Source organism: Acomys minous, assembly GCF_964271855.1.
Source record: "Acomys minous genome assembly, chromosome: 12".
NCBI classification, from domain to species: Eukaryota; Metazoa; Chordata; class Mammalia; order Rodentia; family Muridae; genus Acomys; species Acomys minous.
This window is the reverse complement of record NC_140493.1, coordinates 95487475-95515072: the sequence shown is the minus strand read 5'-3', so window position 1 is coordinate 95515072 and position 27598 is coordinate 95487475. Positions and strand designations below refer to the sequence as shown.

Below are 27598 nucleotides of genomic sequence, written 5' to 3'. Positions count from 1 at the left end.
TATTTATTATTATGTATACAGTCCTCTGCCTGCACGTACACCTGCAGCCCGGAAGAGGGCGTCAGATCTCATTATAGGTGGTTATGAGTCACCATGTGGTTGCTGAGAATTGAACTCAGAACCTCTGGAAGAGTGCTCCCAACCTCTGAGCCATCTCTCCAGCCCGGCAGGCAGATCTTTGAGTTTGAGGCCCAGCCTGGTCCACAGAGTGAGGTCCAGGACAGCCAGGACTATACAGAGGAAACCCTGTCTCAAAAAGCCAAATTAAAACTATTTATTTTAGGCTAAAGAGATGGCTCAGCAGTTCAGAACACTGTCTGTTTTTCCAGAGGTCCTGAGTTCAATTCCCAGCAACCACATGGTGCCTCACAACCATCTATAATGAGATCTGGTGCCCCTTTCGGTCATGCAGATAGAGCACTCATATACAATTAATAAATCTTAAAAAAAAAAACAACAACTTTTTATGTGTATTGAATATTTTGCTTGTATGTATGTAGAGCACATGTGTGCAGTGCCCAAGGAGGCCAGAAGGGGTCACTGGACCCTGGGAACTAGTTACAGATGGTTGTAAACTGCCATGTGAGTGCTGGGAGCCAAATCCATATTCTCTGCCAGAGCAGCAAGTGCTCTAACTGTTGAGCCATCTCTCCAGCCCCCAAAGAAATCAATTTATACTACAGTGCTGCTAGACCAGGGGTCCCATCAATGGAATGCTTATAAATATTGTGAGGTCGGCTTCCTTGCCACTCGGGGTGTTTGGAGGATAAGTACACTTGACATAAAGAGTACCTCTTGTGTGCCCCCCCCACCCCACCCCATGTTTCCCCTCCAACCATGCTTAACCTGTGCTCACCATATGTGGTCTGGGATTTGGAGTGACCATGTCTGTGTCATGTCCCCCTCAGGGACAGCACGAGCCTGGGAGATGGCAGTGATGGAAGTGGCCTGCCCGGGCACTCCTGGCTCGGCAGTCGGGCAGCAGAAGGAGCTGGCCAAAGCCAAGGAGAAGACACAGTCACTAGGGAAGAAGCAGAGCTGCGTTTATAAGCTTGAAGCCATGGAGAAGAGCCCTGTGTTCAGTGGAAAGTGGGATTTCCTGAATGATGTCATCACCAAAGGCACAGCCAAGGATGGTTCTGAGGGTGGGCCACCCGCCATCTCCATCATCGCCCAGGCTGAATGTAAGTATCCGGCGTTGCCGTGAGCACTGTGACAAATGAGCGGGCTCGCCAGTGGGTAGCTGGGTATGAGAGGCCAGGCCTGGAGTCCTCATGGGAGAGCAAGGTCACAGTGACCACTCTAAAAGAGTGTCACCAGACACAGGTGAGGGTCTAGCCCAGACTAAGTGGGGGCTGTATAAGTGCTTGGGTGGATCATGGGGGACATAGCAAATAGAGGCTGTGCCATTGTGACCCAAGCCAGGAATGCTTAAGGGCTGGCTCTGAAGAACATCAAGCCAGCTCATAACCTTCTGTTGAGGCATTGAGCGCATGGAGGGGCCCAAATGGGAAAGGCCGAATCTCCTAGAAAGCTCCTTTGGCCTACATACCCTTCACTGCTTTTTTGTTTGTTTGTTTGTTTGTTTTGTTTTGTTTTGTTTTTTCGAGACAGAGTTTCTCTGTGTAGCCTTGGCTGTCCTGGACTTGCTTTGTAGACCAGGCTGGCCTTGAACTTACAGTGATCCACCAGCCTCTGCCTCCCGAGTGCTGGGATTAAAGGCGTGCACCACCACGCCTGGCTCCCTTCACTGCTTTTAACCAGGGATGGCTCCGCCCACCTAGCCTACCCCAAAATATAAGCAGCCCACTCTTAGACCTGTTTAGCCAGTCTGTGGACAGCCAGCCTCAGCAGGTGAGACCAAGTCTGGCTCCTTCCACGTCTACCTCTCCTCTTGCCTCGAGATGATATAGATATTGATGGCTGCCTGGGAAACAGGAATTCCCAGAAGGGCTCGGAAGTACCAGAACACTTCTCCCTCCATCAGCACGCTCCTCCATCAGCACCCTCCTCCATCAGCACCACCCTCCATCAGCACCCTCCTCCATCAGCACCACCCTCCATCAACACCACCCTCCATCAGCACCACTTCCCATCAGCACCACCCTCCATCAGCACCACTTCCCATCAGCACCGCCCTTTAACCCAGATGTCTTGAGCTAGAACGTGGAGAACCTGAAAGGCATGGTGGCCTTTCTCCTTGTCTGCATCCTCTGCTTCACCTCCCCAGGCCTTCCGGTTGGCTTTTAAGAAGACATGAGAAGTTGAAAATGAACTAAAATGAAATGAATGCACATAGAAGTGCATGGGTGGACACATACGTACATACCAGCTCATTTATCAAGGGGGCACCTGTGTGCCCTGTGGCGTGTGGAATGTTCTAGGAAGCTTCGCTGTGGGTGAGGCAGGCAGGCTCCTTGGGATCCCCTCTTGACTGATAAGCCCAGGACAGCATAGCCTCTGGTGAAAGATAAGGTGGTAGCCAGGAGGTGAGCCACCAGACAAGGGAATGACAGGAAGAGAGTGACCGCTGGGACCCTTTTGTAAAAGGCCCCCTTCTAAACACTGCGCCTGCGTTTGCTTGTTCTCTTCCCCTGCTAATCTTACCCTTTCTCCTTGAATTACAGGTGAGAATAGCCAGGAGTTCAGCCCCACCTTCTCAGAGCGCATCTTCATAGCAGGGTCACGGCAGTACAGGTAAGAAAGCAAGCTGGTCGGGCGTGGTGGCGCACGCCTTTAATCCCAGCACTCGGGAGGCAGAGGTAGGCGGATCGCTGTGAGTTCGAGGCCAGCCTGGTCTACAAAGTGAGTCCAGGACGGCCAAGGCTACACAGAGAGACCCTGTCTTGAAAAACCAAAAAAAAAAAAAAAAAAAAAAAAAAAAAAAAAGCAAGCTGGCGCTGGGAAGGCGGGGTCTGACACCACGCCCACCTGCCAGCCCCGGCCACGCCCATCAGGCCTCTGGCTCCCTGCTGCAGCACCTGGGATCTGCTCTGGCAGCCACCCAGCTTTCCTGGCCCAGCTGCTCTCAGCCAAGTCAGCATTTCAAAAGCTGCCCCTGGCTCCCGTCAACGTGACATTTTATTTTTACTTTCCTCTGAGTCCTTGATACACCCCTGCTTTCCCATCAGCAGGGAGGGTGCCCAGAACAACAACAACTATGAGCTGGTCTAGAGCTATGAGCACAGTCCAGAGCGGCCACTTTCACCATCCTAGAGGGGAAATAGCCACAGGGGTCTTAGTCGAGTCCCCACCCGTGGATGGGAGCTAGGACGAGGCTCCCATTTTCTCCAAAGATGAATTTTAATCAGAGTCTGTCCCCGATGTGGGCCCCTCTTCCCGCCAGGACGATCACTGACATTCAGAAACTGTAAGTGATAGAAAGGAGACAGGGCGACGAGGCTGTCCTCCTCAGGGGATAGGCAGTTCCTGATATCGCCTCAGGCGTCTTTTGGCCCAAAGAATGGAGTTTCTGGTGACCTCTTTTCTTTTGGCTACTGAAGAGAAGCTTGCTGAGGCTCCTAGCACCCCAGGAAGGGCTGTGGCCGAGGTCAGTGCCCCAGCAGTTTCACAGCAGCCCCTTTTCAAACCCTTTCCTGAAACCAGTCCCCTTAATACCTGGCAGAACCTTGGTGGCTACATCAGCCAGAATGGAAGTCCACTTGGCAGCAGCTGGTATTCCCGTGGCAGCCAGTTATCTCCAAAGGCTAAGGGGAGAGGTGACAGAAATAAAGCCACTCTGACCTGTCAGAGTTAAGATGCCTGCCCCAAGAGAGCTGGCACTCCTGAGAAGAACTGAGGGGCTGGCCACTAAGGCTTATGAACTGTTCTCGTTTAAACTTTATCTCCAAGGCTACACAAAGAAACCCTGTCTCGAAAAACCAAATAAATAAATAAACCTCATCTCCACCCTATGTGGCATAAAATACTATGCTCGTTTCATAAGTGAGAAAACTTGGTATTCCTTGGGGCTTAGGAACTTGATCACACTCCGTAAATGCAGAGGTACCACATAATGGTGTCTCGGTTAACAGGGGGCCACGGACACACTAGTGGTCCCACAGGTTCCTGTCACCTAAAGATAGGAGTGTCCGTACACTTGATGATGCTCACACATCGTCACCTAACACCGCGTTTCTCACATGCGTCCCCTGTTGTTAAGCATGCGTGACTGGAATGGCAGAGCTGCGGTTTGCTCGCAGAGCTCTCTGAGCCGTTCCCTCTTCTCACCTTCTTGCACTCAAAATGTGGATCTGCCCCTTCTTTGGCAGTCAGTCTGAGAGTCTTGATCAAATCCCCAACAATGTGGCCCACTCAACGGAAGGCAAAACGGCCCATGCGGACCGCAAGGAAAAGCGTCGCGGCAAAGCCCGAAAAAAACGTAAGAAGAGAAGGTCGAAGTCGCCCGCCCAAGCAGGAGTGGCCTTAGCCAAACCCCTGCCCAGAACCCCTGAGCAAGAGAGCTGCACCGTCCCAGTGCAGGTGAGACCCTCTGCCCATTGCCCTGGTCCCCAGCTCATGGGTGTTTAGACTGGGTCTTGTGACACCTGTATTTTTCCTGCAGGAAGATGAATCTCCTCTAGGCAACCTCTATGCCAGAAGTGTCCCCCAGTTCACCAAACCTCTGAAGGGGACAGGCCTTGGCCACCTGTGCTTTAAGAAACAAGGTGAAGGCCTGCCACCAGTGCAGCCGCGACCAGAACTCCACAAACTGATCAGCCCCTTGCAATGTCTAAACCACGTGTGGAAACTCCACCACCCCCAGGCCGTAGGTCCCCTCCCCCACTCCACTCACCCTTTCCCCTACAGCAAAATGCCCCATCCGTTCCCATTCAATCCTCTGGAGCCCTGGAGACCCTACCCACTAGAATCCCTCTTCCTGGACAAACTAGCCGGTATAGGTGGCCAGCAGCCCCTGCCTGGCCCACCATACTTAGGCAAACTGGCCTATGGAGACAGTCGGAAGCCGCTGCCTGGCCCACACCTGGCATCCAGCTACGCATCTCGAAGTGCCCAAGAAAAGGTCCCTGTAGAGGAGTACCTGGTGCATGCACTACAAGGCAGTGTGAGCTCAGGCCAGGCCGACAGCCTGACCAGCCTGGCCAAGACGTGGTCATCAGGGAGCTGCAAGCCGCAGAAGCTCAGCCCTGAAACTGAGGACAACGAGGGTGTCCTGCTTACTGAGGTATCCAACCCCCTGAACCTCACTTGCCACCTCCCAAAAGAGGGGCCACACACGGGGGGCCGGGTGAGGCTTGCTATGGAAGCAGAGTATCAGACCCTGAGGGAGGGTGCCCTCGATAGCAGAGTCCCTCACACCCATGGTAACACGTCACTTTGCTTGTTGGGGATTGTGTCATTGGACACTTGAATCAGGGGCCCCTGTTACCATGACACACTGCCTAAAACAATCAACTTGAAGAAAGCTTTGTTTGGGCTAAGAGTCTCAGAAGTTTGGGGCCCAGGACGTTATAGCTGAGCACCTGCTGGAGACTCCCCGACTCCATCAGCTCTGAAAGCAGAGAGATGGGGGGCATGTGCCCCAACACTCTTGAAGGGCATCCCCCCAATATTGGGCACCTCCCCAACTTTCTCCCATTAGGCCACGCCTCTTAAAGGTTCCACCCAGTCAATAGACACAGGGCAGTGACCAAATCCTGACTTTACTGCAGGCACCTTCAGCCTCATTTCCCAGAGCCCCTCTAGCCGGCTCCGGTTTTTTTGTTTGTTTGTTTGTTTTTTTTTCACTTCTTCTAGATGGTTTCGCTGTTGCAGAATCCAGTGTGTTGAGTGAAAACATCCTGGTGAACAGAGGGTGCCGTCCACCCTCCTGCCCCTCCCTCCCTTTTCCTTTTCCTCCTTGGCTTGAATCACTTTGGAGCTAGAAGCATTTTGTTCGGCTTGATGGATTTGTTGTATTCATTTTGAATCCTGACCTTGCCCCGCCTATTCTACCTGTAGTCACTGAGATATGTTGTTCCATTGTCACGGGGTTTCATCGCTGGTGTCATCTGGCCCCCCAGGAAGCCTACAGATGTCACCTTTGCCTTCTCGTTCCTCTCAGCCCCTTTTGGCCTGTCTTATTTATAACCTCACCTTAAGGCTGGTGTTATCTTTGGATGTGGCGCCAGCAGTCAGCCAGAGAGCCGTCTTCACTCTACCCCCTCATCTCTCTGTTGAAACTGACCCCCTCCTTTTCAACCCCAGAAACTCAAGCCGGTGGATTATGAGTACCGAGAAGAGGCCCACTGGGTGACACACCTGCCCCGTTTGGGCAGAGGCTCCTTCGGCGAGGTCCACAGAATGAAGGACAAGCAGACAGGCTTCCAGTGTGCTGTCAAAAAGGTATGTCAAGGTGGCGCACTGCTGGGCTCGCACCCGGCTTCCCAGCCCTCGGGTGGCTGAGGCAAGAGGATAGCCATGGATTCTGGATTGTGGGGCAATACCCTGTCTAGGAAAAAAACGGGGGTGAGAGGTGGCTGGAGAGATGGCTCAGTGGTTAAGAGCATCGGCTGCTTGCTCTTCCAGAGGACCAGGGTTCAATTCCCAGAATCCACACGGCAGCTCACAACTGAGTGTAACTCCAAAATCTGACACCCACAGACATACATACTGGCAAAAACCACCAATGCACATAAAATAAAAATACATAAATTATTTTAAAAAAAAACAAAAAAAAACCCAAAACAAACAAAAAGCCGGGCATGGTAGCGCATGCCTTTAATCCCAGCACTCTAGAGGCAGAAGCAGGTGGATCGCTGTGAGTTCGAGGCCAGCCTGGTCTACAAAGCAAGTCCAGGACAGTCAAGGCTACACAGAGAAACCCTGTCTCAAAAAACCAAAAGCGAAACGGAAAAAAAAAATCACTCCAAAGAGCTGAAAGGGAAGCCACACAGGGGCTGCTGCATTCCACCTCAACTTTCTGTCAGCAAGAGTCCCGGAGTATCCCAGGCTCTGCCTTGATGGTTGGCACCCTAGCTGCTCTCGGGTCAGCTGGAGTTGGAAGGGAGCAGTCTGTCACATGGTCTGAACTCATTGCTGCCCCTGGTATGTGTGTCCTGCAAGGCAGTGTGGGAGCACGCAGCTCGGGTCCAGATACAGCCCTGGTCGCTGAAGATGCCAGGGCCTGTAGGGGCAAGTCCAGACCCGGGAGGCTCTCCAATTCACGGGAACTTTGTGCTGAACAAAAGCACTTATGCCACGTAGTGTGGCCTAGCTCAAGTGATTAGCACAGTAACCATCACCTGCCAGGTGTCTCCCGAAAGAAGGCTAGACATGGGAAGCTAACCTACTGGCCAGGTGCATTGTGGTCCTGTGAGGTGGGCAGGACAACAATGTGGAAACCCGGTCCAGGCAGACAGTAAGGAGCTGGGGTGGTGACAGACTCAGGGTTCACACGCACATTTGTCCCAGGCTGAAAAGAGGAAGGGGAAGGGTAGTGTCAGCCCTCCTCCCTCAACACCTGTCCTCAAACTCTGCTGTGGAAGTCCCCTCTCTGTTGGAAGCCAGCTTGTCCCTAACCAAAAGGACTAAAGACCTGCATTACGTGCATCGGTTTTTGAGCATTTTGTTTGAGGAGGATTGTGACTTTTGTTTTGTTTGGGTTTTTTTGTTGTTGCTGTTGTTGTTGTTGTTATGGGGAAGACGCCTACAGGTTGAAATAGCTGGCTTGTGTCAGACACTCCAATCCCAAAAGAAAAGAGACCAAATAATCAGAGCCCCCACACCCAGCATGCTCTGGGCGCCATGTAGAGGGGACCCTGTTGCTGCTGTCATGGCTGCCCTTGGCTTGGGCAATGACTCCAGCTGGGATGTGAATGAGTCTGACTTCCTGGGTTCCTACTTGGGCCAGGTTGTGGTAGACGTCAAAGCTGAGCCTCACAGTAGCGGGATAAGAGAAGACTCTGTTTCCCCTCAGATTCCACACAGACTGTGAAGTGAGTGAGCGCTACCATCCTCACTCCCCAGCAACACAGGCACACACTGAGCTCTTGCCAGCATGGGTCATCTTCCACTTGGATGCCAGGGCCATGTGCCTAACCTCCTTAGCCACAGTTCCCTTCCCAAGTCTACCAGAGAAGGCTCAGCTGTCCCTTCTGAGGTGGTAGGAGGCGGGTGAGAGAGTGTGAACTGCCCTAGAGATGGGTGCCCAGTGCTGGGAGCTTAGTCACCGGCTTCTCAGCTGTTCCTCTGCTGAGGGCCTCAGAGTCCTAGGCAACAAGGTAAACAACCCAAGCACATCTCCCTTGTCCTGTGTCCAGGGCAGCTGGGAAAGCTCCAGGCACACAGCCTGGACTTCCCAGGGCTCTGGCTGTCTACCGGCAGAGCTCCCGCCTCCTTCCTCCAGCTAGTGGTGCGGCCAACAGCCCGTACTTTCTCTCCGCGGAAAGGGCTAGGGGTTGCAGTTTGCTCAGGGCAGATTTTAGCTCTTAAGTCCACATGAGAGAGACAGTTCCCTGGGCTGGGGACTATAGCTCACCTTAGGGCATTTGCATAGCAAGCGTGAGATCCTGGGTTCGAATTCTGATGCCACATACAGTTCCTGAGTTCTCAGGGGACAGGAGACACCGTCTGGGAATCAGAGGTCAGGCTGCCTGTGTCCTTCTAGTGCTCCTGAGCAGGACCCTGGACACGAGTAGTTACAAAATACCAGCAACCCCCTGCTCTTCCTTCTGGGACGTCTGTGGGCCCAGGTCACATGCTTATTAGCCACAGACCTAAGGCCTTAATGGGGGTTTGGTTTCGTTTTGACATTTTCACTCTTTTGAGTATTTTCTTTTTTTAATATATTTTATTAATTTACTCATATTGCATCTCAGTGGTTATCCTATCCCTTGTGTCCTCCCATTCCTCCCTCCCTCCCATTTTCCCCTTACTCCCCTCCCCTATGACTGTGACTGAGGGGGACCTCCTCCCTCTGTATATGCTCATAGGGTGTCAAGTCTCTTCTTGGTAGCCTGCTATCCTCTGAGTGCCACCAGGCCTCCCTATCCAGGGGACGTCGTCAAATATGGGGGCACCAGAGTTTGTGTGAATGTCAGACCCCACTCTCCACTCAACTGTGGAGAATGTCCTGTCCTTTTATGTATTTTCAATTCATTTTTTAGGACATGTTTTTGTGTATGTGTGTGGGCACACACACGTCATGGTGCAGATGTGGAGGTCAGAGGGCAACCTAGGGATAGTCCATGCTCTCTTCCACCCTGTGGACCAGACTTGGCGTTGTCGGGAAGCAAGCACCTCCACCTGCTGAGCCATCTCCCCAGCCCCTTTCATCTTCTAATTGCAGACAAATGCTGGATCACCATAAGTGAAATCAAATGCCACCAAGCAAAGGTTTCCCTGTTCCCCACTCTTGTCCTCAAAAACGCCATCTGTCCTCCATCTTTTTAGACTATGCATAAATTTGACTGTCTCTTATGAAAGTGAGACCTAATCCTAGAGATGATTCTACACTGTCCCCACCCCACCCCACCTCCCGACCCCCATGGAATACTTCCTAAGCAGGAGTTTCCCTTGGTTCACATAGAACAGTTAGGCTTCTTAAGCAATCAGTATGAAGTTCTCCCTGCCGGAAGGTATACTATAGGACCCTTGAATTCTAGGAATTTGATCCAAAAGCTTATGTGATTGCATGTATGGGTACAGACACAGTTTGATGGCAGAGGGGCCTGTATCACTTAGATTTCACTGTTGCCCTCAACAAGGGTGAAGGACCATTTGCTTTAAAACACCTGGCCCAAGCATGGAATTCTGGGAGCCTCCCTTTGGCTCTGTCACTGATCTGGAGCACTGTGTCATTGGCCAGGTCAAACCAGCTGTCGTGGGACATCTGCTTTGTGCCAGACACTGTGCAGGGACTGGGGAGAAAAATGCAGAGTCCAAAGAAACTAGTGTTCTGCAGCTTTATTGTATGTGTGAGTAGGCCGCAGCACACGTGTGGAGGCCAGAGGACAACTTCAGGGAGTCAGCTCTCTCACTTCATTTTGAGGCAGAAAGTGTATGCGTGCGGGCACAGTATCAGAATTAAACCAGGGCCTCACAGTGCCAGGCAAGTGCAGTCTCGTGAGCTGTATTCCCAGCCTCCGGAGCTTACAGCCAGTTCTCCCTTCACCCTGTAGACATGCTGCGATTACAGATATGCAGTGCCACGTTGTCATTTTCATGTGGGTTTCAGAGATCGAATTCAGATCATCAGCATTTTCACCTGCTGCGCCATCTCCCCATCCCAGAGCTAGAGTTTTAAACAAACTCAGGCTTTTCCGTGGTGTGCTGGTGCAGCAGCATCAGCCACGAGCCCTTGTTTAAGAGCAAGGATCAAGGGCTGGAAAGATGGCTCAGCAGATAGGAGCACAGGCTCCTTTTCCAGGGGTCCTGAGTTCAATTCCTAGCAACCACATGGTGGCTCACAACCATCTATAATGTGATCTGATGCCCTCTTCTGACACTCAGGTCCACATGCAAGTAGAACGCTCAGACATAAAATAAATGTTTAAAAACAAACCAAAAAAAAAAAAAACAGTAAGACCAAACAAGCATCAGAGGGGGACTGTCTGCAAGAGGATGAGGAAATGGGTGGGGCTGTGTCCTTGGCAGTGCATCGATGCTGTCTGTGTGTCTCCCTGGAAATTGCTGCTTCTGAGGATATGTAAATATGGCCAGGAGTCAAGGCTAAGCCAGTGGTACAGCAGCTGGCAGCTCCAGGGTCAGGCCTCCCCAAAATCTTGGCTGTGGTCCTCTGTTGTCAGGGACTTTGGCTGAGTTCTTTGTGCAGGCCTCAGCATCCCCATCAGTGAGATGGGAGTTATGACCCAGCCCTTCGTAGACTGTTGTATGAAGAACACTTAGCGCTGAGCAGTGCCCAGCCGTGTGCTAGTGGAGCTTAAATGTCAGTCCCCACTCACTGGGCACGAGAGCACCAAAGTTGAGAGTGGAAAGGTGGTTCAGATGGTGTCTGACTGGGGGTGCCGAGCCTTCTCCATATGACTTCATAGGATGGTCCTTTGACCTTGCTTCTCAGGCTCACCCGGACTGCAAAATCACCTTGCTCTTTTGAGATTTCCCCATCCTACCAGCCTTACTCTGTTGGAAATCATTCAGCATTGCTGGGACCCTCTAAAACTGTGGTACTCAACCTGTGGGTCATGACCCTTTTGGGAGTCAACGACCCTTTCACAGGAGTCACCTGATATCTGCATATCACATACTTACGATTCGAAATTACAGTTACAGAGTAGCAACAAAAGTAATTTTACAGTTGGAGGTCACTACATGAGGAACTGTATGAAAGGGCGGCAGCCCTAGGAAGGTTGAGAGCCACGGCTCTGGAGCTAAGGGCTCTCATGGGTTGGCTTCGCCACTGTCCTTAGCATCTCAGTCAGGTCTTCATGGTACCCAGGCCTAGTCAGTCCCCTCCTTGGAGGGGCACGCCATCTAACATGCTCCACTTGCTGAAGTTTATTTGGTGTATTTACATTTGTTCAATGCTTAGGGATATCCTAACACCATTCATTGAAAAACATACGCTTTTGTTTGGGTGTTTTGTTTTGCTGTTCCGTTGTTTGTTTTGTTGAGACAGAGTAACCCACGCTAGCCTAAACGTTAACTACATAGCCGAGGCTGGCCTCGCCCTTGTCATATACCCACACCAGCTTTTATCCGAGTTACTGCTGGGACAGTGGACCTTCTTGACAGACATCAGAAACAGACTAGACAATCCCACCTTCACTTCCTTTTCCACATTTCACCACCTCCTAAAGTAGTTTATGTCACAACAGACACCAAAGTCCTCACTTTGTGAAGGTTTAAGAGCAAAAAAGAGTGTGGTGAGTGTAGGCCCGGAGCTATCGTCTCAGACAAGTAGAGCCCTAGAGACATCAGGTCCTACTTCCTTCAATGCAGAATCCTCTGGCATTCTTCTGGGTTCCCTAGGATGCTTCACCCCACATTTTGGGAGTGATTAGGGCAGAGACATTGTAAAAGAAGTCCTGCAGGTGAATGCCTTTCAGTTAAGTTCATCAGCCTTTTAGAGAAACACCAATAAAAAGTCAAAGTTCGTGTGGGCTGATGAACCAAGCTTGATACTCTTTAAGTGACCAGAGGAGACATTGTCCGCTGATAGGCAAAAGCCCATTAAACCCTGCACAGCCAAGCTCCTGTTTGTCTAGTCAGCAGGCTGGAAACCCAAGCTGGGTGGGCCAGTCTGTTCCCGCTGTCGCCCCCTGGCGGTGCCACTCCAGAGGACCCACAGCAGCCAGCAAGTTCAATATAGGACATGTTTAGTAAGCAGTTCCCTTCGTCGGCAGGAGGAAGTGGGAAGCCAGCTCTAGCCAAGTGTCTTAGTCACCAAGCGTGGAGAGAGACCCCACCCCCATCTCTCTCTCCGAATCCTCACTACCCCAGAGCAGGCAGCCGTGACCCCACCATTTACATAGAGGAGCAGTTGGTGGAAGCGAGCGGCCTTCCCAGCATGTTAAGTACAAGCTGCTGTATCCACAGCCTAATGCCTCCTGCCATGTCAAGCTGCTGGACCCCACAGCTAGGAGTGGGTAACCCCAGCTTTGTAGATCATATTAGGAGGGGCACTGGCCAACCCCTCCCCAGAAGCCTCTGTGTACCCAGATACTGAGGAAATAGCTATAGAGTAAAACGGAGATATAAATACAGGCCCGTCTACATGGACACTTCAGTCCTTTGGGAAATACCTGGGGCTGGGGAGATGGTTCAGTGGATGAAGTACATTGTGAGGACTGGGGTTCAGATTCTCAGACCCCACATAAAAGCTGGACAGGCATGGTGGCCACCTGTAACCCCAGAACTCAGACACAGAGACAGGAGTTCCCCATGGGGGCCGGCAAACTCTGGGTTCATCAGAGACCTTGCCTCAGGAAAGAGAACCGTGGAGGAGACACCTGACATCAGCCCTTCGCAAACATGCATATACCATATGCACACATGAAAAACAAAAGCAGATAATTATAATAAAACGCTACAAGGGGGGATGGAGAGATGGCTCAGCAGTTAATGTAACTGCAGTTCCAGGGCATCTAGAATCCTCTTCTGCCTTCATCATGCACGCGCGCACGTGCGCACACACGCACATACACACACACACACACACACACACACGTAAATATTTCAAAAGAAAATTGCTGTAAGGGGTCCTAAGGACCCAGCACAGTGGTTCTCAACCTTCCTAATGCTGTGACCTGTTCGTTGTTCAAGACAGGGTTTCTCTATATAGCCCTGGCTGTCCCAGAACTTGCTCTGTAGACCAGGCTGGCCTTGAACTCAGAGATCTGCCTGCCTTTGCCTCCTGAGTGCTAGGACTAAAGGTGTGCACCATCACCTCTGGTGCTGCGACTCTGTAATACAATTCCTCGTGTTCTAGTGACCCCCAATCACAAAATTATTTTCATTATTTCATAACTGTAATTTTGCTACTGTTATGAATCATAATACATGTTTTCCTGTAGCCATGGGTGACCCCTGTGAAAGGGTCATAAGACCCCCCAAAGGGGTTGTAACTCACAGGCTGAGCCCCACTGGTTCAGAGGCTCTTCAAGAGGCAAGCAAGGCAGCACACACATTATTCCAGCACTTGGTATGCTGAGACATAATTACAAGTTCAAAGCCAACCTAGGATACATAAGAGGCCCTGTCCGGGTCAGAGGGTGGGGTGTGAGTATTAACAGGTCCTCCTGGCCTAAAGATTTTCCAGACAGCTGAGCTGGGGGAAAAGAATGTGTTTGGCAGATTGAGGCTGGGCAGCATTCCAGGAGCCTGGAAAAAAGAATGTGCTTTTGTGTGACTCTTATAGCCAGCACTGTGGAACTGGTGTCCGACACCAGGGGTTTACACATGGGTACACAGCTTAGTCCCCAAGGGCCCAGCAGGCCCACCTGGTCTCCCTTGTCCCAGACATCACAACGGGGAGCATCGTTCGCATCTGTGCATAGAGTACCAAGTCTATCAGCAGGTTAAAGACCCCAGCCTACCCCCTCACCCTGACTTGGGGGCTTCTGGGTCTTTTAGGTACGGCTTGAAGTGTTTCGGGCAGAGGAGCTGATGGCTTGTGCTGGACTCACCTCACCCAGAATCGTCCCTCTCTACGGAGCCGTGAGAGAAGGTCCCTGGGTCAACATCTTTATGGAGCTGCTAGAAGGTAAGGGACTGGTCCTGTTTTTTGTTTGTTTTCTCTCTCTCTCTCTCTCTCTCTCTCTCTCTCTCTCTCTCTCTCTCTCTCTCTCTCTCTTTCTGAAAAATCCAAGGCCAGGAGTTAACCCCCACTTTGACCTTGGCCTCTGTCAGTCCACATTGTAGCTCTTAACCCTGCTCTCCCACATCACGTGCCCTTTGCTCTTCTTGTCCTTGGCTCACGTGGAGGCCTGGGAAAGCCCCACACAAAGACTGGCTGCTCTTTACCTAGGTGGCTCGCTCGGCCAGCTCATAAAGCAGAAGGGCTGTCTGCCGGAAGACCGGGCCCTTTACTACCTGGGCCAGGCCCTGGAGGGGCTGGAATACCTCCATATCCGAAGAATACTGCATGGCGATGTCAAAGGTAAAGGCCCTGGTCGCCCCGGTCCCGATCCCAATGGGCTCTTCCTCATGCCTTTCCCCCGACTGCCTCCCAGCTGTGGCCCTGCCTCCTGGCTGTCTTGAGGGGAGATGCCTGACTCAGCTGATAGGGCTGTGCCTGGTGAATGAGGAATTGATGCAGTCCAGGGATGGTGTTCACCGAGAACTGGAGATGAAAACAACCGCCTCTGGGGAAGGGTGGGCCAGCAGAGACCACTGTGGGAAAGTGGTGGTGTCTGTAGCAGGGGCACCCCACTCCAGATCCTGTGCGCTGCCTGCCTCTGGCCTCGACTGACGGTCACCAGCCACACCCCCTCCCCCATCCCCACCCCCACCCCCTTTCCATGACTAACAAGACTAATGAGAAGCAGCAGCTGCCAGGCAAGACTGGCCAGAAAGTTGCCTGACTAGAGGCCAGGTCAAGCCAGGCCAGGGTGGCTGGGGCCTGAAGTGACTCAACCTGTTCGCCTCTCTCCGTTTTGCTGGGTGCTGCCTGCAGCTGACAATGTGCTCCTGTCCAGTGATGGGAGCCGAGCTGCCCTCTGCGACTTTGGCCATGCCTTGTGCCTGCAACCTGACGGCCTAGGAAAATCCTTGCTCACAGGTAAGGCCCCCCCCCCGTTCTATACCTCAGGGTCACAATAAACAGTAGCCATCACTCAACATTAGCCTTGTCCCGCTCGCTTCCCATGTGGGGATAAATGCTGTGATCACTTTATGTCCCCAAGTAGAGTTCATCCCCACAGCCACCACGGGCTATTACAGGGCTCTGGCTGTGCATAAATACAGCAACAGGTGTCAGACGCTCCTTGACCATGTGACCTTAAGCAGCATGAGCCAAAAGGGCCAAAGATCCTGCAGCAGGTTTAGGCTTTGTAGTCCTGGCTGGCCTAGAACTCAATATGTAGACCAGGCTGGTCTCAAATTCCCTAAGTGCTGCTGAGATTTAAAGGTGTGAGCCAGTATACCGGGCTAAACCTTTTTACTTCTTTTTTTTGGAGGGGTATGTGTTTTGTTATTAATTTTTGTCTTTTTGTTTTGTTTTGAGACATGGTCTCACTGTGCGGTCCAGGCTGGCCTCAAACACACAAACAAATCCTCCTGCCTCAGCCTACTGACTGTTGGATTACAGGCCTATGCTCTGATTTCTTCTTTAACTTGTGCACTAAACAATTATGACATTTTCATATGTGTGTATGTGAATGTGTGTGTGTATGATTTTACCTTGCTCTTATTTGCACCTCCATCTTTCACCATTTTTTCACCATCCTTTCTCCCCTCCTCTCACTGGTCCCCAACCTTCCCTGAGTCTCCTGCTTTCTTTCTTTTGTAATATATATGAATATTTTGCACACATGTATGTCTGTTCACCATACATGTGTGCTTGCTGTCCATGCAGGTCAGAAGAGGGCATCAGAGACACTGGGACTGGAGTTACAGACAGTTGTGAGCTGCCATGTGGGTGCGGGGAAGTGAACCTGGGTCCTTGGAACCTTTTAACCACTGAGCCATCTCTCCAGCCCCTCCCTTCTTTCATGTAACTTATATATGTATATGTATGTGTAGTTAAATATAGATCCTGTATGAGAAAACATGTCACATTTTATCTGTTCCCCATTATACTCCATGTCCCCACCCACCCCCACCCCCCACCCCACCCCCCCCACACCCGTTTCCTCCCTCTCTGTCCCTCATTTTTTGTTTGTTTTTGAAACACTGTTACACTGTGTAGCTCTGGCCCTCGCTCTGTAGACCAGGCTGGCCTCAAGCTCAGAGAGATCCTCCTGCCTCTGCCTCTTGTCTTCATTGGCCCGATTTATTCTGCATAGTGTGATACTCCCCAGTTCCATCCATCTTCCTGCCATCTAACTATAAAAATAATCCAAGCCCCTTGTAAAATACTTGCTATAAAAGGAAAAGGAAGCATTCTTACTTGTTCCTCTTCGCAAAAGAGAAAAATCACAAATAACATCATTGCATGTTTTCCCCATGCCTCCTTAAAGCCACTTCCATACCCTGCTTTTTCCACTTAAGAGTATTCACCATAAAATGGTTCATTTAAAGAAAGATTCTAGGCTAGGGCTGGATGTGGTGGCGCACTCCTTTAATCCCAGCACTTGGAAGACAGAGGCAGACAGATCGCTGCAAGTTTGAGGCCAGCCTGGTCTACAAAGTGAGTCCAGGACAGCCAAGGCTACACAGAGAAACCCTGTCTCTAAAAACAAAACAAAACAAAAGGTTCTATAATTTTTCATTGTTTATAATGTGTGCATATGCAGATGTGTATGCAGGTGTCGTTGGAAGCCAGAAAGAGGTCACAGGCTCCCCTGGAGCTGGGGTTACAGGCAGTTGTGAGCCGCCTGGTGTGGGTGCTCAGATCTGAACCTGGTCCTCTGGAGGAGAAGCTAGTGCTTTCTGCTGAGTCGTCTCTTCAGCCTCCAAATGGTTCTATTTTGATGAAAGGGAAAATGATCTTATTAGAAGTCTAAGCATCCCTTCCTTACCCAAAAATACTCAGGCCTGTGTCACACATCACTGTCATACGCAGGTGTGGGTCCCAGCTCCAAGGCTGCCTGCCCACTGTATATTGAAATATTCTAGACTTAGAAAAAATGAAAACCAGAATACTTCTGTCCCTTGTTTTGGGTAAGGACACGCCCTCGCCTGTGTCCAGCATGGGTAGTCTAATGTTACATTGCTGTGTGGGTGATTCTGTCAGTCAAAATTAAACATCTTAAAGTGACATTAGTGATTCTTTTGATAATTCATTACAAAAATAATATCCTTTTTTTTTTTTTTAAAAATACTGAGCAAAAATGGAAAGCTCAGAGCACCCGTATACAAACACTGTTAGGTCAGGCATGATGGTGCACACCTTTAATCCCATAACTAAGGAAATAGAGGCAGGTGGATCTCTGTGAGTTCGAGGCCAGCATGGTCTACAAAGTGAGTTCCAGAACAGCCAGGGCTACACAGAGAAACCTTATCTTGGGGTGAGGGGGGTGGGGGGGGAGGGAGGAATAATAACAATAAATCATTGTTAGCCTAGCCTAGCTTCTTGGGCGGCTAAGGCAGGAGAAATCCAAGTTCAAGGCTAGCTATGACAGTTTGGTGAGACCTTGGCTCAAAAGAGAGATAAGCTATAAGTCAGTGTTAAGCGCTCACCTAACATGCATAAGGCCTTGATTCAATCCTTGAAATTGGAAGAAAATAAAAATTGATATTCACACGCTGGGCGTGTGATGGCCCAGGCCTTTAATCCCAGCACCCGTAACTAAGGAAGCAGAGGCAGGCAGATCTCTGTGAGTTCGAGGGCAGCCTGGACAAAGCAAGTCCAGGACAGCCAAGGCTACACAGAGAGACCCTGTCGGGAAAAACAAACAAAACAAAACAAAAAAGTTGACATTCACTTAATTGCATATACTGGCTGTTTACTTGTTTAATAATTATATGCCTTGTGCATATGAATTTCCTGGGTTTCATTATAGAGGAGGTTGGGGTTTTGTTATTTAGCATGTTTGTTTTGATTTGGGTTTGTTTATAATTTTTACATAGTATTTTATATATATATGTATGTGTTATTGCTGTGACATTCCTAAACCATTAATTATATGAAAAAGAAATGCAACCAAGATAGACATAGTGGCTCATGCTTGTAATTCTAGCACTTGGGAGGTTAAAGTAGGAGGCCTGCTGTGAGTTTGACACTAGCCTGGGCTACCAAACAAACAAACAACAACAAAAGAAAAACAGCTGGGCATAGTGGCACATTCCTTTAATCCCAGCACATGGGAGGCAGAAGCAGGTGGATCTCTGCAAGTTCAAGGACAGCTAGGACTACATACAGACACCATGTCTCTTTTTAAAAAACAAAAAACAAACCAACAAAAAGCAAAACCATGGTCCAGTGAGATGGCTTAGCAGCTAAAGATACGTGCTACAAGTCTGATGACCCCAGAACTATGTTAAGGTGGAAGGAGAGAACCAACTCCACAGAGTTGTTCTCTGGCCTCCACACCATGTCGTGGTACACATGTATGCGCCCACATCAACAATAATAATAGAATTACTTTTAATTTAAAGTACTTCACCTGGGGTAACCCAAGAATTAAGTAGAGTGAGCACTGAACCCATAGGGACTGGTTCTCTCTGGCCCTGCTTCTTCAGGGGACTACATTCCTGGCACGGAGACCCACATGGCCCCTGAGGTGGTGATGGGGAAGCCCTGCGATGCCAAGGTGGACATCTGGAGCAGCTGCTGCATGATGCTGCACATGCTCAATGGCTGCCACCCCTGGACTCAGTACTTCCGAGGTCCACTCTGTCTCAAGGTCAGTGATGGCCCACAGGCAGCTGTGGCGAGGGGGGGGGGCCATGGGCCCAGGCTACAGGCTTGTGAGGGGGGGTTCTTCCATGATGGATGTGGAATGGGCGGGGGGGGGGTATCTTCTGGGTGGACATGGTATCTTGTTACTAGGCTCTGTCCTGTCCTATTTAGATCCATGTTTCATTCTTTCTTTCTTTCTTTCTTTCTTTCTTTGGTTTTTCAAGACAGGGTCTCTCTGTGTAGCCTTGGCTGTCTTGGCCTCGCTTTGTAGTGCAGGCTGGCCACGAACTCACAGCGATCCTCCTGCCTCTGCCTCCCGAGGGCTGGAATTAAAGGCGTGCGCCACTGTACGCCTGTTTCTGTTTTCTATGGAGACTCAGCACTGGCCGTGGCCCAGCCCCGTCCCTAAGCTCATGTCGGGGAGGGGCACGGTGGAGAGGAAAGAGAGTAACTGTGGTAGGAATAAAGAGGAAGCAGGTTTTGCATGTTGTCTTTTGGCCTCTAGATTGCCAGCGAGCCTCCACCTGTGAGGGAGATTCCACCTTCCTGTGCACCCCTCACAGCCCAGGCCATCCAAGAGGGGCTGAGGAAAGAGCCCGTCCACCGAGCATCTGCCGTGGAGCTGCGGGGGAAGGTGGGCCAGGCATTACAGCAAGGTAAGCCCTCTTCTGGCAGCCAGAACACTGTACACATAATAAACAAATCTTCTTTTTTTTTTTTTTTTTTTTTTTTGAGACAAGGTTTCTCTGTGTAGCCTTGGCTGTCCTAGACTCGCTTTGTAGACCAGGCTGGCCTCGAACTCACAGCAATCCGCCTGCCTCTGCCTCCCGAGTGCTGGGATTAAAGGCGTGCGCCACCACGCCCGGCCTAACAAATCTTAAAAAAAAAAAAAAAATTAGAAAGTTGGTAGCACCAAGTGCTGGCAGGACTGTGGGGCAGCAGGACTCCTGGGCCCTGGGAAGGCATAGTAGACATGGCTGCAGCCATGCTGGTAGCACCCAGGCAGACCCACGCCCTCCACTCCTGGTGCCCTGCAGCCTTGCTGGCTAGAGGGAATTGAGAGTGATTAAGGGTCCCTCAAGGGAGAGTGGAAAAGCGGGTGACTGAGATGGGGCATCGCCCAGCACTTACAACCACTCAGCATTCACTGAGTCCCAGGAACTGATCTGAAAGCCTTAGGTAGCGAGCGCTAAGTGAAAAGAAGAGCCCGTAAGAGACGCCTGGGGCATAGCTCCGTCGCAAGTTAGAAATCAATAATGAAAGCGGCACTCACTTTAAGCTGGCCGTGATGACTCATGCCTGGAGTCCCGGCACGGAGGGGGCGGGGGCGGAGGCAACCAGGATTGTTGGACTTTGAGGCCCGGGATATAGAGTGAGGCATTGTCTAAAAAGTAAATAAAACAATAAAAAGGGACTGAATGTGGTGGCACACACTTCCCCCCACGCTCCCAGCACTTGAGAGACAGAGGCGTCTGTAAGTTCAAGGCCAGCCTGGTCTACATAGCTAATTGTAGGCCAGGCAGGGCTACATAGTGAAACTTTATGTATATATGTGTATATATACATACATATATATATATTTTTTTTTACAAGAATGCAATTAAAGCTGACACTGGGTTGAGACACATGAATGCAGCAAGTCTGTGATCATAGCACTTAAGAGACAAAGAGGGGAGGAACTTAAGAAAGATGCCGGCCTGGCCTATATAGCGAGGCCCTGTCTCAAATAAGAGAAAGGGAGAGAAAGTCAAGTATGGAACATAAGAGAATGTAACTCGGCGAGTGGGAAGGAGACCAGCGGTGGTCAAAGCAATAAAAGGTGGGACTGCAAAGGTGGCCGAGCAGTTAAGTGCACATACTGCTCTTCCAGAAGGCCTCAGATCAGTTCCCAGCACTCATGTCCGGTGGCTGAGCACCACCTGTAACTGCAGCTCCAGGGCATCTGATGCCCTGTCTCCCAGCCCCTGTGGGCACTGCACTCACATAAGCAACGCATATGTGCACACGCTTTAATTTTCAGTTTAGGCCAATCTTGCCTGGGCTGCTGTCTGCATGCCAGCACATGACCCTCTCACCTCGGGTGCCTTCTCTCTTACAGTGGGAGGTCTGAAAAGCCCTTGGAAAGGAGAATATAAAGAGCCAAGACCTCCACCCCCAGACCAAGCCACCTGCCACCAGACCCTACAGACCCCACTGAGGGAGACCCCGCCAGCCGAGGCCAACACGGGTGGGGCCCCTGAGCCTCAGCCTCCTCTACCTCCCGACCCACCGGAACAGAGCAGAGTGACAGCCTTGAGCCTGAGCAAGGAGGAGTCTGGCACATGGGAACCCTTGCCTCTGTCCTCCTTGGACCCAGCCCCTGCCAAGGGCCTGAGCTTCCCAGACCGGAGGGCAACCTTCCCAGACCTGGAGCTGCAGCAGCTGGAGATAGGTAGGCTTTGGCCATCACACACACACACACATACACACTCACATACACACCCTCTCACTCACACACGCACACACGCACACACTCACACATACACACACTCACACATACACACACTCTCACTCACACACACTCACACACTCATACATACACTCACATACACACACTCACACACACACACACACACACACACACACTCACACACACACATACTGAGGTTTTGTTGCTGTTGTTGCTTTCCCCAGCCTCCCCTTTCTTCCATCCCCTTCCCGGCAGGCCAGCTTCTGTAGGCTGTGCAGGCGGAACTCTGGGAACCTAGCAGCTCCTCCAGCCCTTCACACTGTCTTCCTCTCTCCCCCTCCCCCTGCAGAACTGTTTCTCAACAGCCTGTCCCAGCCGTTTTCTCTGGAGGAACAGGAACAGATTCTCTCGTGCCTCAGCATCGACAGCCTCTCACTGTCAGATGACAGTGAAAAGGTGAGCTGCTGAGCATGGCCTCTGTGCATGCTTTAGATAGAGGAAGGCGGATGAGGCCACCGCTCCGTTCCCCAGGCTGAGACAGTATGCCTTCAACACACTCAGGAGTCAGGGAAAGCTTTAGGTGGGAGGAAGAGGGGGGAGGGGAGAGGGTAGCTTTGGGTCCCACAAAGAAATGGACCTTTCCCAACTAGCCTAGGACAGGCAGGTCCTGACCCTAGAAGAGGTCCAGGTCCGTTTTGTCCCAAAGGAAACCAAAGCTAGAGACAGTTTCCTGAGCACAGGCCTGAGTCTCTGCCTGCTCTCGTGTTCAGAACCCATCCAAGGCCTCTCAGAGCTCGCGCGACACCCTGAGTTCCGGCGTACACTCATGGAGCAGCCAGGCAGAGGCAAGAAGCTCCAGCTGCAGCATGGTGCTGGCCCGGGGCCGGCCCACGGACACTCCAAGCTACTTCAATGGTATGGTCTGCTTAGCCTTCTCCCAGCCCACTCCTGCCAAGGACCAGGGAGGGGTGGGTGGAGAGAGTTCATTGGCCTCTCCCCATCACAGAGGGGTCGGGGAGGAACTTGCCTGCCACCCAGCACCTCACTGAAAGCCCTACCACCCCCGGGGCTTCCCGGATGAAAGGTGGTGAACCAGGAGAGTCACAGAAGGCAAGCCATGTGGGAAGGAAATGGCCTCTCCCAGGCTAGGGCCAGAAGTTGACTAGCTAAACCCCTGCTGGTGGGGCAGGAGGGACGGACCCACAGGCAGGTCAATCAAGAACCCAGCAGCAAGTTTGTTGGCATCATCTGCTGGGATCTGAAGATGAGGAGGCATGTGTTCAAGCTTGGTTGCAGCTACGTTAGGCTTCACTAGAAGGGGGTCTTTATCAGCTCATAGGGACCAGACCAGCCCAAGCCATCCCACAGGCCGCCTGAGCTCCGAGACACTCCTAAGTTGCCTACCGTCTAATTTAAGAATGCTGAGCAGTGGAAGCACGAAGAGCTTGCTTCCTGTCTGGACTAAAATTGGGATGTTATGACTCAAAGGAACTAACGCTCAGAATCCACCAGAAATGACATACGTAGAAGGTTGGGGTGGCGTTATTTAAGTAAAATGTTTACTGAGTCAAGATGGGTAGCCTAACTTGTCTGTTACATCTTTAGATCTTTCTTCTGGTTTTTTTTTTTTTTAAGTTTCTGTTGGATCTTGAATTTTCTGGACTTGGCTTGTTGTTTAAAAAATATTTGATTATGCCCAAAGTTGTCGTGAGCGACTCACAGGGCTTAGAGGGTACTTAGTGGGAGGGTGCCTGCCTGACATCCTTGACACTCTGCCAAAGAAGAAGCAGAATTGGAAGTCTTTTATTCCAGGCGGTGGTGGCACACGCCTTTAATCCAAACACTGGGGAGGCAGAGGCAGGCGGATCTCTTAAGTTTGAGGCCAGCCTGGACCACAGAGTGAGTTCTAAGACAGCCAGGGCTACACAGAGAAACCCTGACTCAGAAAACTAAACAAACAAACAGAAAGGAAGTCTTATCTCTGTGAATAGATGAGACACCTGTATCCCTCTTGGTAGAGGTTTTTAAGTGGATTCTGGGAAGCTAAAATTGCACACAATTCATTATTCTGTTTGCCCATTTTAACACAAAACCATGGAGTAGTCATAAGGACATTAACCAAACCCTGAAATGTACTTCAGAATGGTAATCACTTGCTATTCCTCATAAAATAGAGGCTTTACAGAGGGGTTCAGCCAATGTCATTTTAAGAAAACTATTATTAATGCATCATCTCTTGTGATGCTGAGGATTGAGCCCAGGGCCTCTGTGCATGCTGGGTAAGTGCTCCACCACTGAGCTACCCCCAGCCCTGGGCCGGTGCTCCACGGCCAAGCTATCCCAGCCCTGACTGTGCTATACTAAAAGAGGAAGTCGGTCTGTATTGTTTGGGTTTATAGACTTTAAAATGGCTACATGTTATCACACTTGTGTAGCTGACTGAGCTAAAAGAAGATGATATCCAGGCAGTGGTATGTAGCGCACGCCTTTAATGCCAGCACGTGGGAGGCAGAAGCAGGCAGATCTCAGGACAGCCAGGGTTGCACAAAGAAACCGTGTCTCAAAAATAAACAAACAAACAGCCAGGGTTACACAAAGAAACCCTGTCTGAAATTAATAAACAAACACTCAGTGGAGGGGAGGTCCTTTGCCTTCAGTGCCTTTTTGCTATAATCCAGAGTAGAGTATTACGTCCCCCTGGGAGCCAACCTCAGCTCTTCGCAAGATGCCAGCCAAATTCCAGGTGTAGCTGGCCAGGGAGGGCCGTGTCCCATTAGGTCCCCTTAACCTAAATCTCCTTCTGCTGCTTCACCCCAGCCGGACCTGCCCTGCTCTGTGAGGGCAGAGTCACGTCACAGAGGTCCCGCTGCTCTGCCCTCACTGTCAGCTTTCGCCTTCCAGGTGTCAGGGTCCAAGTACAGTCTCTCAATGGCGAGCACTTGCACATCCGAGAATTCCATCGGGTCAAGGTGGGAGACATCGCAACTGGCATCAGCAGCCAGGTAAGGACAGATCACACTTAGGGAGGGACAGGGTCATTCCATAGGAAGGCTTTTAAGTAAGCAGAATTTGGCACCCTGGGGCATAGTGGCCTGTGGCTTAGCTGTCCTCCAGGTCTCAGGGCAGGACAGGCAGGGGTGCTGAGCATCTCTGAACCCACAAGGGCTAGGAAGGTTCTCCAAGTCCTCTAGAATGAGGGGACAGGCAGTGCTCTCTCTCTCTCTCCTGACTGTTTGGAGATGTCACCCACTCTAGCTGGCTTCTCACCTCATGCCTCTCCTGGTCTGCTCTACTCACAGATCCCGGCCTCAGCTTTCAGCTTGGTGACCAAAGATGGACAGCCTGTTCGCTATGACATGGAGGTGCCAGACTCGGGCATCGACCTGCAGTGCACCCTGGCCCCTGATGGCAGCTTTGCCTGGAGCTGGAGGGTCAAGCACGGCCAACTGGAGAACCGGCCGTAGCCCCAGCTCCCACCACCAGCTCCACTCTGGCCGCAGTAGGCTTCCTTCGGATCTCAGTACTCAAGAGCTGCCCTGAGATGCCGGCTGAGTCTGCTCAGGGATATCTGCCCGTGCCTGGTTCAGCACTAAGACCAGGGCTTGCTACCGCAAAGGGAGCAGGGAAAGCACCTCTCAGGACTTGCCTCCTGAGTGTTGCTGGCCCCTGGCAGGAGAAACTCTGCCACCCAGGAGGAGACGAGGAGGAAGACAGGGGTCTCATCTCCCAGGAAGAGAGCCAGTGTTCTCTCTGATGCTCCAACCAAGGTGGTCAGACCCACATGGATCAGTCAGCAGTTGCCGGCAGTTGGAGAGCAGCTTATAGCCTGTGTCACAAAGAGCAGGTACCCCTAGGAAGGCAGGAGGGTGTCTTAAGGGTTCCTGCCCAGCTCAGACAGGGCAAGGCAGCAGGTGTGCCTGCCCAGGGGCTTGTGGAGTCCTTGACCCAATGTCTAGCCTTTCTGACCATTGACTAGTGTGAGATGGAGGGAGCAGAAAGGACACCAGCTCCTTGGTAAACTGCACCACACCTACACCTTCAGGTCACTGCAGCCCAGGCCCTGAGTTGAGCTCCTTGATCAACCAAGGGCCATAGAAAGTATTGAAGATAAGTGATTCTCAGGCCTCAAGTCTGTGGCAGCTGTGTGCCACTTCTCAGAACATCAGGCCTCACTGAGGCCTGCCCTCTGGCTAGCTGGCACTCTAGTCCCTCCTCTGTGAAAATGAAGGATGACATGAGACCCACCTGACAGGAACAGTCTGCAAATAATAGATGCTAAAGAAAGCCACAGATGCAGGGCTCGCCGCCCCCCGGGCATGTAGTCAAAACCAAGCGTGCCAGCTTCATGGTGGCAAGATACTGCCAGCAGCACTTTGCACTCTGATGACGTCAAAAGCACTTTCCTGGCTGCCTTCCATCAGAGCACTGGCTCTGTGTGGGCACAAGCAGGCCAGGGGATGGGGAGGGGACTGTCTTGACCCATCACCCACATAGGCTTGACCCCCCCCTCCCCACAAGCTTCTTTCAGATTTAAGATGAGCACCCCCACCCCGACTGCCCTAGCCAGGGCTCCTCCTGATGGGACTTGGGAACAGCTGCTTAGGACTCATGTAGCATTAAGTTAACTGTGAATCATTGTGGGGAGGGGCGCAGAGAACCCCCTCCTCAGGAGAAGCTCATCTCCCCACCCCCAACCAGCCAGGATGGTTTCCGCCCAGCTATGTGCCAGGGACTAGGCCACTCCTGGCCCACATGAGGAGCTGCGGCCACGGTGCTGCATTTGGGGTGTACTCGGCTCTGTAAGCAATAAAGTTTGCAATGATGATGGGTGTCTGTAGGCTGTGGTGTCTCCTCTTTAGCCTGCCTGCTTGCTGTACTCCAGGCCCCTCACAACTGTTGGGGTGGATTGCTTCGAGTCTCCCACTGTTGAGGGCAAGGACTGGCATCATCAGCGTTTGAGGTGGGCCCATCCTACCACTCTGCCGTACCCTGCCTAGTCCTTCACTCTGCAGGCTGAGGGCGAGAGGCCAGGAGGCCAGGCAGCTCAGTAGTACCAGAAGGGGACCCAGTGCTGCCACTCACCCTCGCCTGTCCTGAGGCCTGGCCACCAGAGGACTTAACCTGGTACCGGTTTGAACATCAGTCCCGGGTGGTGACTTTCCCAGCATGAGTTCCTTGATTGTGGAGCAGAGGTGGCAGAGAACAGATGTGCATTGTCTGAGAAGGCTCCACTCCCTAAAAAGAGCTGACTGTGCCAGTTCACACCTGTAATCCAGCCTTGAGCTACACGAAGCATTTGAAGACAGCCTGGGCTACGTGAGACTTTGTCTCAAAAGAAAACAGTTTTGGGGGTGGGAGGATTTGAGACAGGGTCGCACTGTTGTAGCCCTGACTATTCTGGACCTCAGGATGTAGATCAGGCTGGCCTCGAACTCAGAGATCCTCCTGCCTCTGCCTCCCCAGTGTTGGAATTAAATAAGGGTTTGTGGGGGCCTGAGAGATGGCTCAGAGGTTAAGAGCACTGGCTGCTCTTCTAGAGGACCTGGGTTCAATTCCCAGCACCCAAAACTAACTCTTTTTCCAGAGGATCTGACACCCTCAGACATAAATACAGTCAAAACACCGGTGTACATAAAATATAAATTAAAAATTTAAGCCGGGCATGGTGGTGCATGCCTTTAATCCCAGCACTTGGGAGGCAGAGGCAGGCGGATCGCTGTAAGTTCAAGGCCAGCCTGGTCTATAAAGCGAGTCCAGGGCAGCCAAGGCTACAGAGAGACCCTGTCTCCAAAAACCAAAAAAATTAATTAATTAATTAAAAATCTAAGGGTTTATGCTACCATGTTGATTCTGGGTAAAGGGGCCTACACTGAGCCTGACAACCTTAAATCAAACCCAGGAGTCACAGGGACGGTAACAACCAATTCCCAAAAGCTGCCTCCGACCTCCATACAACGGATGTGGTATGCAAGTGTGCACACACAAATGTAATTGCAAAAAAATTGTAAGGTCACCCTGGAAAGCTATGCGTGCCTTTGTCTACTTCACATATGTACAGCTTGGATTACGATTCATCCATCCTTTGAGGAATTGTAGACACCACCCCCACCACCCTCAAATGCAGCAGCAGCTTTGTGGCCAGGGCCTGTCCATATACCCGGCCTGCTTAGGAGTGGCCAGCTTCCCCAGGTCTTGATCCAGGGGGCCCTAGACCTCCAAGCCTCAAAAGATCCTCAGCTGCACCC

At 51.3% G+C, this 27598-nt stretch overlaps 1 protein-coding gene and 1 long non-coding RNA gene across 2 annotated transcripts in view; one reads left to right on the top strand and one right to left on the bottom strand.

Annotated features, from left to right (window-relative positions):
- LOC311579865 overlaps positions 1-4250 on the bottom strand; it is a 77620-nt gene extending 73370 nt beyond the window's left edge. The window contains exon 1 of the long non-coding RNA XR_014773276.1: positions 2750-4250. This is a non-coding gene — a long non-coding RNA (uncharacterized lncRNA). The remainder of the gene's footprint in view (positions 1-2749) is intronic.
- The window catches only part of MAP3K14 (mitogen-activated protein kinase kinase kinase 14), a 52448-nt gene extending 25506 nt beyond the window's left edge, over positions 1-26942 (top strand). The window contains exons 2-16 of the mRNA XM_084750802.1: positions 909-1184; positions 2628-2697; positions 4272-4482; positions 4565-5185; positions 6208-6345; positions 14035-14164; positions 14429-14560; positions 15077-15181; positions 18745-18908; positions 19410-19560; positions 21003-21335; positions 21703-21809; positions 22124-22268; positions 24255-24355; positions 24653-26942. Coding sequence (XP_084606928.1) covers positions 929-1184; positions 2628-2697; positions 4272-4482; positions 4565-5185; positions 6208-6345; positions 14035-14164; positions 14429-14560; positions 15077-15181; positions 18745-18908; positions 19410-19560; positions 21003-21335; positions 21703-21809; positions 22124-22268; positions 24255-24355; positions 24653-24817 — 2829 coding nt within the window. The 5' untranslated portion in view covers positions 909-928 and the 3' untranslated portion in view covers positions 24818-26942. The remainder of the gene's footprint in view (positions 1-908; positions 1185-2627; positions 2698-4271; positions 4483-4564; positions 5186-6207; positions 6346-14034; positions 14165-14428; positions 14561-15076; positions 15182-18744; positions 18909-19409; positions 19561-21002; positions 21336-21702; positions 21810-22123; positions 22269-24254; positions 24356-24652) is intronic.
- The last annotated feature ends 656 nt before the right edge of the window (positions 26943-27598 follow it).